Genomic DNA, 13,833 nt, shown 5'->3' on the forward strand with positions numbered 1-13,833 from the left:
GAGAGGGGGAGATGGTAGGGGCTGTGGAGGTGGTGGGTCGGGGAGGAGCAAGAGATGCCGGCAATGGACACAGTGGATCCCCAAAGGTGATCTCTCCCCACTTGCCTGACACCAGCCCACCCAGTAAAAGTTGCTGGCTACTCACTTGACACAGGTCTCCCTCTGCAATGTGTAAAAAAACAGTGGGCGCAGGATGGAGCCTGTAAGTGGCCATTAATCAGCCCAGAGCAGGTGTGCCACCCTACACCTCCACCACCCCCACGTAAAATGGGAAACCGGTTGGGAGCGGGAAGGAAGGCAGTGGGCCAGCTACGCACTGGATTTTATAAGCCTCCCCACCCACCTTCAAACATACTGGAAAGGGAAAATCCAGCACAAGGATCTTGAAGCGGGCATCAGGATCCAAGGGATCTGAACAAGGATGGAAGCAGGACTGATGACTGCGTGAGACTTTATGCAGGAAGAGACTCCAGAGTTCTTGATTAGTTGAAGTTTACAAAAGATGGGCAGAAGAATCAGTCCAGGGAAAATTTGAGAAACTCTTTAATTGGATGTGGGAATGGCTGGTAAGGACAGCATTTGTTGCCCATCCCTAATTATCCTTGAACTGAGTGGAATACTAAGTCATTTCAGAGGGCAGTTAAGAGTCAACCACATTGCTGTGGGTCTGGAGTCACATGTAAGCCAGACCAGGTAAGGACAGCAGATTCCCTTCCCTAAAGGACATTAATGACCAGATGAGTTTTCATGACAATGAATGAAAGTTTCATGGGCTGAGATTTCCCGGTGGAAATTCCCACCAAAGTCAACGGACCTTTGGCTTATCCTTCAAATTTTTTGTCCTGCCCATGACAATTCCCGTTACGGGTGGGACTGGAAAATCCTGACTATGGTGACCATTATTGAGACTAGCTTTCAATTCAGGATCTTTTCTAACTGGAATTTAAGTTCCACCAGCTGCCATGATAGGATATGAACACATGTCCCCAAATCCTTAGCTTGGGTCTCTGAATTACTGGTCCAGTGACATTGGCAGAATGGAAGAGTGGAAGAATTCATTCTTGGAAATGGATTAGACACAGGCTAGGAAGTTGAATAAAATGATAAGGATAGAGTTCTGGTGAGTGCCCCCTCAGCAACCATGAACAAATGGATTCCATCAAGAACGAATCAGAATAGCTTAAATTTTCTGCTCATTGGGCAGTACAACGTTCTGACTCAGCAAACACTGCCGCGTTTGTTTATATCATGGTAGAGTTTCCACTTTGGATGCGGTGTGCGATCCAGGTGCAAATTGTGCCAACATCAGGCTAGTTTTGCAAAATGTTTTTTAATCTCCTGTTTCTTGCCTAACTCGGACTGTTTTCATTAGAATGACGGAGATTGTGGGATGACCTGATAGAGGTCTACAAGATTGTGAGAGGCATGGATAGAATGGATGGGCAGGCACACTTTCCCAGGGTGGAGGGGTCCGTCACTAGTGGGCATAGGTCTAAGGTCCATGGAGCAAAGTTTAGAGGAGATGTGCGAGGCGTGTTTTTTACGCAGATGGTGGTGAGTGCCTGGAACGTGCTGCCAGGCGAGGTTGTGGAAGCAGATACATTAACAGCATTCAAAAGACATCTTGACATGTACATGGATAGGATGAGTATAGAGGGACATGGCACGAGGAAGTGCTGAGGGCTTTGGCCAAGGGTGGTATCATGACTGGCACAGGCTTGGAGGGCTGAAGGGCCTGTTCCTGTGCTGTATTGTTCTTTGTTCTATTTATTCTCATTTATATCTTGCCAAGCACACAACCTGCCATGAACCAGTGCAATCATTTGTGGATGTAATGTTTTAAAACATTCTTGCTTAAAAAAAAGTTCCTTTTTTTAAATAACTTGATACAGTTCTATTAATAAAGCTGAAAATGAGATAATCGGGGCTGTTTAGCACAGGGCTAAATCGCTGGCTTTGAAAGCAGACCAAGGCAGGTCAGCAGCACAGTTCAATTCCCGTACCAGCCTCCCCGAACAGGCGCCGGAATGTGGCGACTAGGGGCTTTTCACAGTAACTTCATTGAAGCCTACTCGTGACAATAAGCGATTTTCATTTCATTTCATTTCATTTTCAATTACAAAAAGATTTTAATCAGAGTGTCTCATCCACATTGTGTGCAACCCATTTTTTAAATAACTGGAAATGAAGTTTAATAAAAGTGACACCAAATGTTTTGCTAGTTTTATTGCTGTTTGGTAGTCAGTTACTTAATAAATTAAGGAACATTATATTCAAAATCTTTTAAAATGTTTATATTAGTGTCCTTGTGCTCATGAAACTCAAATTGTGCCGGACAAAAAGGTTCTGTGATGTGTTTTGCGCTGTTTTTTGCCAATTTCAGGTGCATTGCTTTTTTTTTAAAGTGCAACTGCATCAAAACTCCAGGCCATTTACTGTTAGGCAGATGCTTCTTTGGTTGTCCTGCTGTTTCCAATTGGGATAATTTTGCATTTGAGCTTTAGGGTGTATTTATTTTTGTGCAGAATCATGTTGGGGGAGGGATGCTTCAGTGACAATACCGAATATTCACTCAGAAGACAAACTGTTGTGTATTTTTCGAATGTTGCATTTGCTCAAATTTTGATCTTCCACAATGTCAGTGATTGTTTTGCATCAGCTCAAGTGCGCCACCTCTGGTTCATACCCAACTCCCTCCTTAATTGAAGAAAGCATTTTGTGTTTCTATTTGTTCGAAATACGCTTACGAATGTGAATTGAACGTTATTTTAATAAGAAATAGATTGTGGATTTTCATGATCTGTCACTTACTTTGACGAAAGAATTTGCGATTGACTGTGTGCATTTTGTTGCAGGCCAAGGAGCTGCCAACATACAAGGACAATGATTTTATAAATGATGGGCAAAAAATTTGCATTGATGAAAACAACAAAAAGATGTTCCTTGAAAAACTCAAGAAGGATGTTGAGGTGAGAAACCCAAATAAGGATTGTGTAGTTTGAGTTTTTCTGCTTATGATTTAAGTACATGTCACCATACAGAAATGACGTGCAAGAAAGACCCATCAAGTCTACCTCTGGAACATCTTGATTAGATACTACCTACCCCACAGTCTTGTAATTTCCAAGAAGAGAAAAAGAACCATCAGGGAAAAATAACTTTGGAAAATTCCTCCTCCACTACATCAGGCACCAGAAATCTGTCCAAATCACATGTACATTAACTGTTAATCCATTTACCTTTTATATGAGATAATCTTAATCTCACCTAAGAACCTGTCCATCTCCCACCTTGAAAGAATCCGTCTAAACCACACAAGCCAGTAACTCAGTCCAGAGGTTCACTATGCTCCAAGAGAAGGGAAACCACCTAAGATCTATGTGATCCTTACTTTTGCATTGTTTAATTACATGTCTCTTGGTCCCTCCCAGTATGCCAAACTGGAATAATCTATCAATGAGCCCATTAACTATTTTAGTAACTTCTGTTAGATCACCTCCAAGTTTACACCATTCTAAAGTAAATAGACCCAGTTTTTTAAGCCTGTCGTGAGTAACTAAGGTTCTTACTTTGGCCTTATCTGCATGTATGTTGCTACATTTGTTTAAGATAAATGCCATTTCCAAATGTGTGGTCCTGGTGTATGCAGCACTCATTGCAGAATATTGTACTTCATTAATGTTTTGAACACTTATAGACCATACCCCAATCTCACTGCCCGTGACGACTTACCTTAAAAGTAAATATTTTTCTGGACATTTTCTACCTCTTTGGCACCCAGTGTGAGCAGCACAAGGAAATCTGCTGCGTTCATGGACAATTAAATTTCTCTATAATAACATGTATATGGGGCTGGATTGTCTGTTGCCCGACTCCGATATCGTAATTGCCGATCGGGTGGAGAATCGACTTCGACACCCAAATCGGGACCGGTGCCGGTTTGACGCCGTCAGCCATGCTCCGCCCCCTTGGAAATTACATAATCGCATTATGCACCATTGCCATGGTGTTGGCGCGTCATCCCCAGGCCCTCCCACAATGCTCCACCCCCGATGGGCTGAGTTCACGACGGCCCACGACACGTGTGGTCTCAGCATTCGGGAGTCCGGCGTGGCAGCTGCGGACTGTGGCAGCTGCGGACTGGGTCCAGCGGCGCCACACTCGGCCGGGATCCATGCCGCTGGCTGGGGGTTTCTGCAAGGGCTGGGAGGACTGATGGGGTGGACTGTGGGGTCGCAGATGATACTGTCGGGCCCACGCACGGCCGGCGCCACGTTGTACGGCGCAACCGCTGTGTGTCGTCAGCTGTGTGCTGGACAAAGTACTGGACTGTACTGTACTGGGAAAGTATTGGACAACAAAGGGTATTCGGTCGGTTGTGTCCCATGTTTGTCTTCTGAGGAGGTCGGTGCGGTTTTTTGCTGTGAGGCGTTGGAACTGTCGATCGATGAGTCGAGCGCCATATCCCGTTCGTACGAGGGCATCGTTCAACGTCTGAAGATGTCTGTTACGCTCCTCCTCGTCTGAGCAGATCCTGTGTATACAGAGAGCTGTGTATACAAGAGACCCGGACATTCTCCAGCTGTTTTCGGCACGGGAGCCGGGAGTTTTACCCGATGCTGCTGCTAGCCCCTCACCGGTCCCGGAATCGGTGAGGAGTTGGTGCCGATTCTTTGGCCGTAAACCTGCCGCAAATTCTCTGTTCGAGCCGGCACTTAGCCGCTGAAACGGAGAATCCAGCCCATGATCTTTTCTGCTTATGCACTAATATATTGCCCAGGCACAGAATTAAGATGAGACTCGGTGTATTATGGGATAAGTTTATTGATTCTTGAGCCTCTCTCTTTGAATCATTACCTCAGTTATTTAATTTCTGTGTACCGTAGTGCATATACTGTCTGCTATTTTGATAATGCCCAAATGATTATAATTAGAAGCTATATGTAAACATATTTGTAACCTGTCCACACCAAACCCAGGTATGATTTTGGGTGATTGAAGGTGGTCTTATGGAGAGTGGATTAGGTCCAACCTACTTCTAAACTCAATGGAGTTCACCTCTTTCACAAAACAAATTAATAGGAGGTAAACGCTAAGGCTTAATTCAATGATGCAGAACCTGAGTCATGGCATGGAGAGGGCCAGGTGATGGTGGGCACACTATAATCTTTGTAATTATTGTGTGCTTAGTCGACTCAAATATACCAGCAGCATCGCAGCCTGAATAAAATACTTCTTGCAAATTATTGCATTGATTTTGATTTAAATCGCGCCCACCATTGGGAGAATGTTAGGAATTGAAGGAATACCAGTTTTATAATCTGCCCACTATTATTCTTTATTGATTTCAATAAAATTGACATTTCCCCAAAATTGACATTTCCCCAAACTCGTCAGTTTCCCTCTGGTTCCAAGCACCTTATTGAATCAGACAGACCTTGTTTCATTTTTCTCTTTTACTTAGTTATTTTTGTGTATCTGAGCAGGTTCCCTCTCATTATTTGTTTTGATACTTTACATTACTTGCTACTGACATTTTCACGGGTTCACCCTTTCCTAATAAAATAACTTGCTTACTCATGGGAGTACTTTTCATAGAAATATTGAAAAAGTTACTTTCTTGAAACTTTCTATTTCTATATCTTCCGCAATCCTTAAAGAACCACCAGTACTCAAAATAATACAGTAGGGAGTGCATAAGAGTCAAAAAACACAGTTGTCTTCAACAACTTTGTTTGCACTTCTCGATCAGTGCTTTCCATCACAAAATATGTAAATTATATACCATCTCTTCTATGATCCTATCTGCCCAATTCATGTTATTTCTGATGAGGAGATGCCGGCGTTGGACTGGGGTGAGCACAGTAAGAAGTCTTACAACACCAGGTTAAAGTCCAACAGGTTTGTTTCAAACACTGGCTTTCGGAGCGCTGCTCCTTCCTCAGGTGACTGCAGAGGTATGTTCCAGAAACACATATATAGACAGATTCAAAGATGCCAGACAATGCTTGGCATGTGAGCATTAGCAGGTGATTAAATCTTTACAGATCCAGAGATGGGGTAACCCCAGGTTAAAGAGGTGTGAATTGTGTCAAGCCAGGACAGTTGGTAGGATTTCGCAGGCCAGATGGTGGGGGATGAATGTAATGCGACATGAATCCCAGGTCCCGGTTGAGGCCGCACTCATGTGTGCGGAACTTGGCTATAAGTTTATGCTCGGCGATTCTGCGTTGTCGCGCGTCCTGAAGGCCGCCTTGGAGAACGCTTACCCGGAGATCAGAGGCTGAATGCCCTTGACTGCTGAAGTGTTCCCCGACTGGAAGGGAACATTCCTGCCTGGTGATTATCGCGCGATGTCCATTCATTCGTTGTCGCAGCGTCTGCATGGTCTCGCCAATGTACCACGCTTCAGGACATCCTTTCCTGCAGCGTTTGAGGTAGACAACGTTGGCCGAGTCGCACGAGTATCTACCGCGTACCTGGTGGGTGGTGTTCTCACGTGTAATGGTGGTATCCATGTCGATGATCTGGCCGTCTTGCATAGATTGCCATGGCAGGGTTGTGTGGTGTTGTGGTCACTGTTCTAAAGGCTCTGTAATTTGCTGCAAACAATGGTTTGTTTGAGGTTGTGCGGTTGTTTGAAGGCAAGTAGTGGGTGTGTGGGGATGACCTTGGCAAGATGTTCATCTTCATCGATGACGTATTGAAGGCTGTGAAGAAGATGTCTTAGTTTCTCCGCTCCGGGGAAGTACTGGACGACGAAGGGTATTCTGTCGGTTGTGTCCCATGTTTGTCTTCTGAAGAGGTCGGTGCGGTTTTTTGCTGTGGCGCGTTGGAACTGTCGATCGATGAGTCGAGCGCCATATCCCGTTCGTATGAGGGAATCTTTCAACGTCTGTAGATGTCTGTTACGCTCCTCCTCGTCTGAGCAGATCCTGTGTATACAGAGAGCTTGTCCATAGGGGATGGCTTCTTTAATGTGTTTAGGGTGGAAGCTGGAGAAGTGGAGCATCGTGAGGTTATCCCTGGGTTTGCAGTAAAGCAAAGTGCTGAGGTGACTGTCCTTGATGGAGACGAGTGTGTCCAAGAATGCAACTGATTTTGGAGAGTAGTCCATGGTGAGTCTGATGATTGGATGGAACTTATTGATGTCATCGTTTAGTCGTTTCAGGGATTCTTCGCCGTGGGTCCAAAGGAAAAAAATGTCATCGATGTATCTGGTGTACAACGTCGGTTGAAGTTCTGAGTAGTGTTTGATTGGGACATTTGGATACTTGGATAATTGACTCCATTATTGCTTTGTAAGATGTGTTGCATTGTATTAGCATTGATAGTTTAATTAACACAACACCAAATGCCTACTTCATTTATTTAAATTTTGATAATTTATCTCAGATATCTCATTTAAAGGGCCAGGTTACTTTGATGTAAGCCATATTGATGAAAATGTTAGAAAACTTATGACAACTAACCATCTGCATTTACTTAAATTCATCCTGCATTATGCCCGCTGTTAAAATTGTCATTTAGCAGGTCAACACAAGCTTCATAATAAACAGCGTAATCTGGTCGACTGCATTTAGAGTGAGCACTAATTCTCTCTTTCAATTAGCTATGAAAGAGCAAAGTACAAATTAAATGTGTGGTGTGACGTGGTTTTCATGATGAATATTGTTCTGTGGCACTTGGGGTTTGAAATAAATGGCTGATTCGTTTGAAATAACAGAATTCCACCACGCATTAAAAATAAAAATTAGTAATTTTGTGACTTTGCATTTTTACAAAGTACTGTTTGGACAGATGCAGAACATAAGAAAAGTAAGGAATGAGCAAAAGGTCATTTAGCTTTTAAAGCTCATCCTTCCAGTTTATTAACTACCTCATTAGGGCATCTCAAAATTATAGCTGTTTGATATACATCCTCTCGTTGCAATTTTCTCAGTAATCCAGCACTGAAGGAGACATGATCATTAATCATTATCTGAGAATTATCATATGAAGTTCATCACATATTAAGAATGTAGAACACTATCAGTTTCCTCTCCAATGCCATTTGTCTGCACAATATTAAAACCCTTCAGAACATGAAAACCTTATTATAAATAATGATAGTAATTTTGGTATTATAAACCATTTATATTGTGGTCTTAAATTTATTTAAACACATCAATTAAAATACTGCTTTGAAATCAGTTATTGGGTATCTGTTATATTCTTCATGTGATGGTACCTTTTGTATATAAGTTTAAGAAATAAGTGTGCATAAATATTTTATGTACCAATTGGTTGAGGAAGTACAAACTGTGGGCTGGACCCTTCTGCCTCATCCGCCGCAAGATTGCCACAGGCGAGATGCGGACCATGGAAAAGTCCATTGACCTCCGGAGAATCCCGCCCTATATGTGTTACATTGAGTCTATGGAACATAAATAGGCTATTTGGCCCAATTTTCTGTGCTGGCACTTATGCTGTATAGAGGTCTTCCCATACCTCTCCTAATCTAACCCTATTATACATCCTTCTATTTCTATAATGGATATAATTTTATAACTCTGAATTATTAAATCTTGATTATAGCATGTACATCCTGTCAGTCCTTTTCTGTCTCTCACTGTCAACACTGTTAATGAAACTGCATATCTTCTGGCTCATCATTGACAATGTCAACAGATCTGCTTGTCAGCATATGCATACATATTGGTCAATTTTCCATGGAATTGCACACAGGGAATGATAATCTAGTCTAGCTTTGAAGTGAAGCAGGCAGAGGGGGCAGATATAATTGAACCATGGCATGCTGGAGACCCTATTTTAAAAGCATACACGCTGTTCTTAATTTTGTATTTCCAATAGAAAATTTGATGTCCATATTTAAAATGGTAACTGCTTATCTAAAGGTGTCATGCTATAATTATAGCCTAATCCTTCAGTGGAGCCACTGTAGGAATTTATAATGGAAAATGTTGGCAGGAAGTGTGTGTTTATGTATGATTTTATTATGGATAATAATGTAATATGTGGTGCATATTTATATATTCTACTATATGCTTCTAGTGAAAATGTCGGCATGCATTCCAATGCCCATGACACCACAAAGATAGCAACTGTGTGGGGGAGGTGGCCTGAGTTGGGGGACTGTGTGTGGGGGAGATATCCTGAGTTGGGGGACTATGTGTGGGGGAGATGTCCTGAGTGGGGGGGACTGTGTGTGGGGGGCTGTCCTGAGTTGGGGTACTGTGTGTGGGGTGATGTCCTGAGTTGGGGGTCTGTGTGGGGGTGATGTCTTGAGTTGGGGGACTGTGTGGGGGAGGTGGCCTGAGTTGGGGGACTGTGTGTGGGAGAGATGGCCTGAGTTGGGGGACTGTGTGTGAGGAGTTGTCCGGAGTTGGGGGACTGTGTGGGGGAGATGTCTTGAGTTGGGGGACTGTGTTGGGAGGTGCCCTGAGTTGGGGGACTGTGTGTGGGGGAGATATCCTGAGTTGGGGGACTATGTGTGGGGGAGATGTCCTGAGTGGGGGGACTGTGTGTGGGGAGATGTAATGAGTTGGGGACTGTGTGTGGGGAGATGTAATGAGTTGGGGACTGTGTGTGGGGAGATGTAATGAGTTGGGGGACTGAGTGTGGGGAGATGTCCTGAGTTGGCGGACATTGTGTGTGGGAGATGTACGGAGTTGGGGGACTGTGTGGGGGAGATGTAATGAGTTGGGGACTGTGTGTGGGGAGATGTAATGAGTTGGGGACTGTGTGTGGGGAGATGTAATGAGTTGGGGGACTGAGTGTGGGGAGATGTCCTGAGTTGGCGGACATTGTGTGTGGGAGATGTACGGAGTTGGGGGACTGTGTGGGGGAGATGTCTTGAGTTGGGGGACTGTGTGAGGGAGGTGGCCTGAGTTGGGGGACTGTGTGGGGGGGAGATATCCTGAGTTGGGGGACTATGTGTGGGGGAGATGTCCTGAGTGGGGGGACTGTGTGTGGGGAGATGTCCTGAGTTGGGGTACTGTGTGTGGGGTGATGTCCTGAGTTGGGGGTCTGTGTGGGGGTGATGTCTTGAGTTGGGGGACTGTGTGGGGGTGGTGGCCTGAGTTGGGGGACTGTGTGTGGGAGAGATGGCCTGAGTTGGGGGACTGTGTGGGGAGATGTCCTGAGTTGGGGGACTGTGTGGGGAGATGTCCTGAGTTGGGGGACTGTGTGGGGAGATGTCCTGAGTTGGGGGACTGTGTGGGGGAGATGTCCTGAGTTGGGGGACTGTGTGTGGGGAGATGTCCTGAGTTGGGGGTCTGTGTGCGGGGCGATGTCCTGAGTTGGGGGACTGTGTGGGGCGATGTCCTGAGTTGGGGGTCTGTGTGCGGGGAGATGTAATGAGTTGGGGACTGTGTGTGGGGAGATGTAATGAGTTGGGGACTGTGTGTGGGGAGATGTAATGAGTTGGGGGACTGAGTGTGGGGAGATGTCCTGAGTTGGCGGACATTGTGTGTGGGAGATGTACGGAGTTGGGGGACTGTGTGGGGGAGATGTCTTGAGTTGGGGGACTGTGTGGGGGAGGTGGCCTGAGTTGGGGGACTGTGTGGGGGGGAGATATCCTGAGTTGGGGGACTATGTGTGGGGGAGATGTCCTGAGTGGGGGGACTGTGTGTGGGGAGATGTCCTGAGTTGGGGTACTGTGTGTGGGGTGATGTCCTGAGTTGGGGGTCTGTGTGGGGGTGATGTCTTGAGTTGGGGGACTGTGTGGGGGTGGTGGCCTGAGTTGGGGGACTGTGTGTGGGAGAGATGGCCTGAGTTGGGGGACTGTGTGGGGAGATGTCCTGAGTTGGGGGACTGTGTGGGGAGATGTCCTGAGTTGGGGGACTGTGTGGGGAGATGTCCTGAGTTGGGGGACTGTGTGGGGGAGATGTCCTGAGTTGGGGGACTGTGTGTGGGGAGATGTCCTGAGTTGGGGGTCTGTGTGCGGGGCGATGTCCTGAGTTGGGGGACTGTGTGGGGCGATGTCCTGAGTTGGGGGTCTGTGTGCGGGGAGATGTCCTGAGTTGGGGGTTAGTGTGCGGGGAGAAGTCCTGAATTGGGGGACTGTGGTGTGGGGGAGATGGCCTGAATTGGGGGACTGTGTATGGGTGAGATGTCCTGTGTTGGGGGACTGTGTGTGGGGGAGATGGCCTGAGTTGGGTGGTTGTGTGGGGAGATGTCCTGAGTTGGGGGACTGTGTGGGGAGATGTCCTGAGTTGGGGGACTGTGTGGGAAGATGTCCTGAGTTGGGGGACTGTGTGGGAAGATGTCCTGAGTTGGGGGACTGTGTGGGGAGATGTCCTGAGTTGGGGGACTGTGTGGGGCGATGTCCTGAGTTGGGGGTCTGTGTGCGGGGAGATGTCCTGAGTTGGGGGTTAGTGTGCGGGGAGAAGTCCTGAATTGGGGGACTGTGGTGTGGGGGAGATGGCCTGAATTGGGGGACTGTGTATGGGTGAGATGTCCTGTGTTGGGGGACTGTGTGTGGGGGAGATGGCCTGAGTTGGGTGGTTGTGTGGGGAGATGTCCTGAGTTGGGGGACTGTGTGGGGAGATGTCCTGAGTTGGGGGACTGTGTGGGAAGATGTCCTGAGTTGGGGGACTGTGTGGGAAGATGTCCTGAGTTGGGGGACTGTGTGGGGAGATGTCCTGAGTTGGGGGACTGTGTGGGGAGATGTCCTGAGTTGGGGGACTGTGTGTGAGGACATGTCCTGAGTTGGGGGACTGTGTGTGGGGAGATGTTCGGAGTTGGAGGACTGTGTGGGGAGATGTCCTGAGTTGGGGGACTGTGTGTGGGGAGATGTCCTAAGTTGGGGGACTGTGTGTGGGGTGATGTCCTGAGTTGGGGGACTGTGTGTGGGGAGATGTCCTGAGTTGGGGGACTGTGTGTGGGAGATGTTCTGAGTTGGGGGACTTTGTGGAGAGATGTCCTGAGTTGGGGGACTGTGTGAGGAGATGTCCTCAGGTGGGTGGTTGTGTGGGGAGATGTCCTGAGTTGGGGTACTGTGTGGGGAGATGTCCTGAGTTGGGTGGGTCTGGAGAGATGTCCTGAGTTGGGTGGCTGTGTGTGGGGAGTTGCCTGAGTTGGGTGGTTGTGTGGGGAGATGTCCTTGGTTGTGTGGGGAGATGTCCTGGGTTGGGGGACTGTGTGGGGGGGGATTTCCTGAGTTGGGATACTGTGTGGGGGAGATGTCCTGAGTTGGGGGACTGTGTCTGGGGGAGATGTCCTGAGTTGCGGTACTGTGTGTGGGATGATGTCCTGAGTTTGGGGTCTGTGTGGGGGTGATGTCCTGAGTTTGGGGTCTGTGTGGGGGTGATGTCCTGAGTTTGGGGTCTGTGTGGGGGTGATGTCTTGAGTTGGGGGACTGTGTGGGAGAGATGGCCTGAGTTGGGGGTCTGTGTGGGGGTGATGTCTTGAGTTGGGGGACTGTGTGGGAGAGATGGCCTGAGTTGGGGGACTGTGTGTGAGAAGTTGTCCGGAGTTGGGGGACTGTGTGGGGGAGATGTCCTGAGTTGGGGGACTGTGTATGGGGGAGATGTCCTCAGTTGGGGGACTGTGTATGGGGGAGATGTCCTTGGCTGGGGGACTGGGTGTGGGGGTGATGTCCTGAGTTGGGGGACTGTGTGTGGGGGAGATGTCCTAAGTTGGGGACTGTGTGTGTGGGGGAGATGTCCTGAGTTGGGGGATAGTGTGTGGGGAGATGGACTGTGAGTGGGGGAGATGTCCTGAGTTGGGGGACTGTGTGGGGAGATGTCCTGAGTTGGGGGACTGTGTGTGGGGAGATGTCCTGAGTTGGGGGACTGTGTGTGGGAGAGATGCCCTGAGTTGGGATTCTGTGTGGGGAGATGTTCTGGGTTGGGTGGCTGTGTGGGGAGATGTCCTGAGTTGGGTGGTTGTGTGGGGGAGATGTCCTGAGTTGGGGGACTGTGTGGGGAGATGTCCTGAGTTGGGGGACTGTGTGGGGAGATGTCCTGAGTTGGGGGACTGTGTGAGGGGAGATGTCCTGAGTTGGGGGACTGTGTGTGGGAGAGATGCCCTGAGTTGGGATTCTGTGTGGGGAGATGTTCTGGGTTGGGTGGCTGTGTGGGGAGATGTCCTGAGTTGGGTGGTTGTGTGGGGGAGATGTCCTGAGTTGGGGGACTGTGTGGGGAGATGTCCTGAGTTGGGGGACTGTGTGGGGAGATGTCCTGAGTTGGGAGACTGTGTGGGGAGATGTCCTGAGTTGGGGGACTGTGTGGGGAGAAGGCCTGTGTTGGGGGACTGTGTGTGGGGGAGATCGCCTGAATTGGGGGTCTGTATGTTGGGGAGATCGCCTTAATTGGGAGTCAGTATGTCGGGGAGATGTCCTGAGTTGGGGACTGTGTGTGCGGGAGATGTCCTGAGTTGGGGACTGTGTGTGGGGGAGATGTCCTGAGTTGGGGACTGTGTGTGGGGGAGATGTCCTGAGTTGGGGACTGTGTGTGGGGGAGATGGCCTGTGTTGGGTGGCTGTGTGGGGGAGATGGCCTGTGTGGCAGATTTGTCCTGAGTTGGGTGATTGCGTGGGGAGATGTCCTGTGCTGGGGGACTGTGTGTGGGGGAGATGTCCTGAGTTGGGTGATTGCGTGGGAGATGTCCTGTGCTGGGGGACTGTGTGTGGGGGAGATGGCCTGAGTTTGGGGACTGTGTGGGGGAGATGGCCTGAGTTTGGTGGTTGTGTGGGGAGTTGTCCTGTGTTGGGGGACTGTGTGTAGGGAAGATGGCCTGAGTTGGGGGACTGTGTGGGGAGATGTCCTGAGTTGGGGGACTGTGTGGGGGAGATGTCCTGAGTTGGGGGACTGTGTGGGGAGATGTCCTG

At 48.2% G+C, this 13,833-nt stretch overlaps 1 protein-coding gene across 1 annotated transcript in view; it reads left to right on the forward strand.

The window, feature by feature from the left end:
• The window catches only part of LOC140424901 (phosphatidylinositol 5-phosphate 4-kinase type-2 alpha), a 327,324-nt gene that overhangs the window by 292,768 nt on the left and 20,723 nt on the right, over positions 1-13,833 (forward strand). The window contains exon 7 of the mRNA XM_072508501.1: positions 2,856-2,969. Coding sequence (XP_072364602.1) covers positions 2,856-2,969 — 114 coding nt within the window. The remainder of the gene's footprint in view (positions 1-2,855; positions 2,970-13,833) is intronic.

Source organism: Scyliorhinus torazame, chromosome 6 (assembly GCF_047496885.1).
Source record: "Scyliorhinus torazame isolate Kashiwa2021f chromosome 6, sScyTor2.1, whole genome shotgun sequence".
Lineage (NCBI taxonomy): Eukaryota > Metazoa > Chordata > Chondrichthyes > Carcharhiniformes > Scyliorhinidae > Scyliorhinus > Scyliorhinus torazame.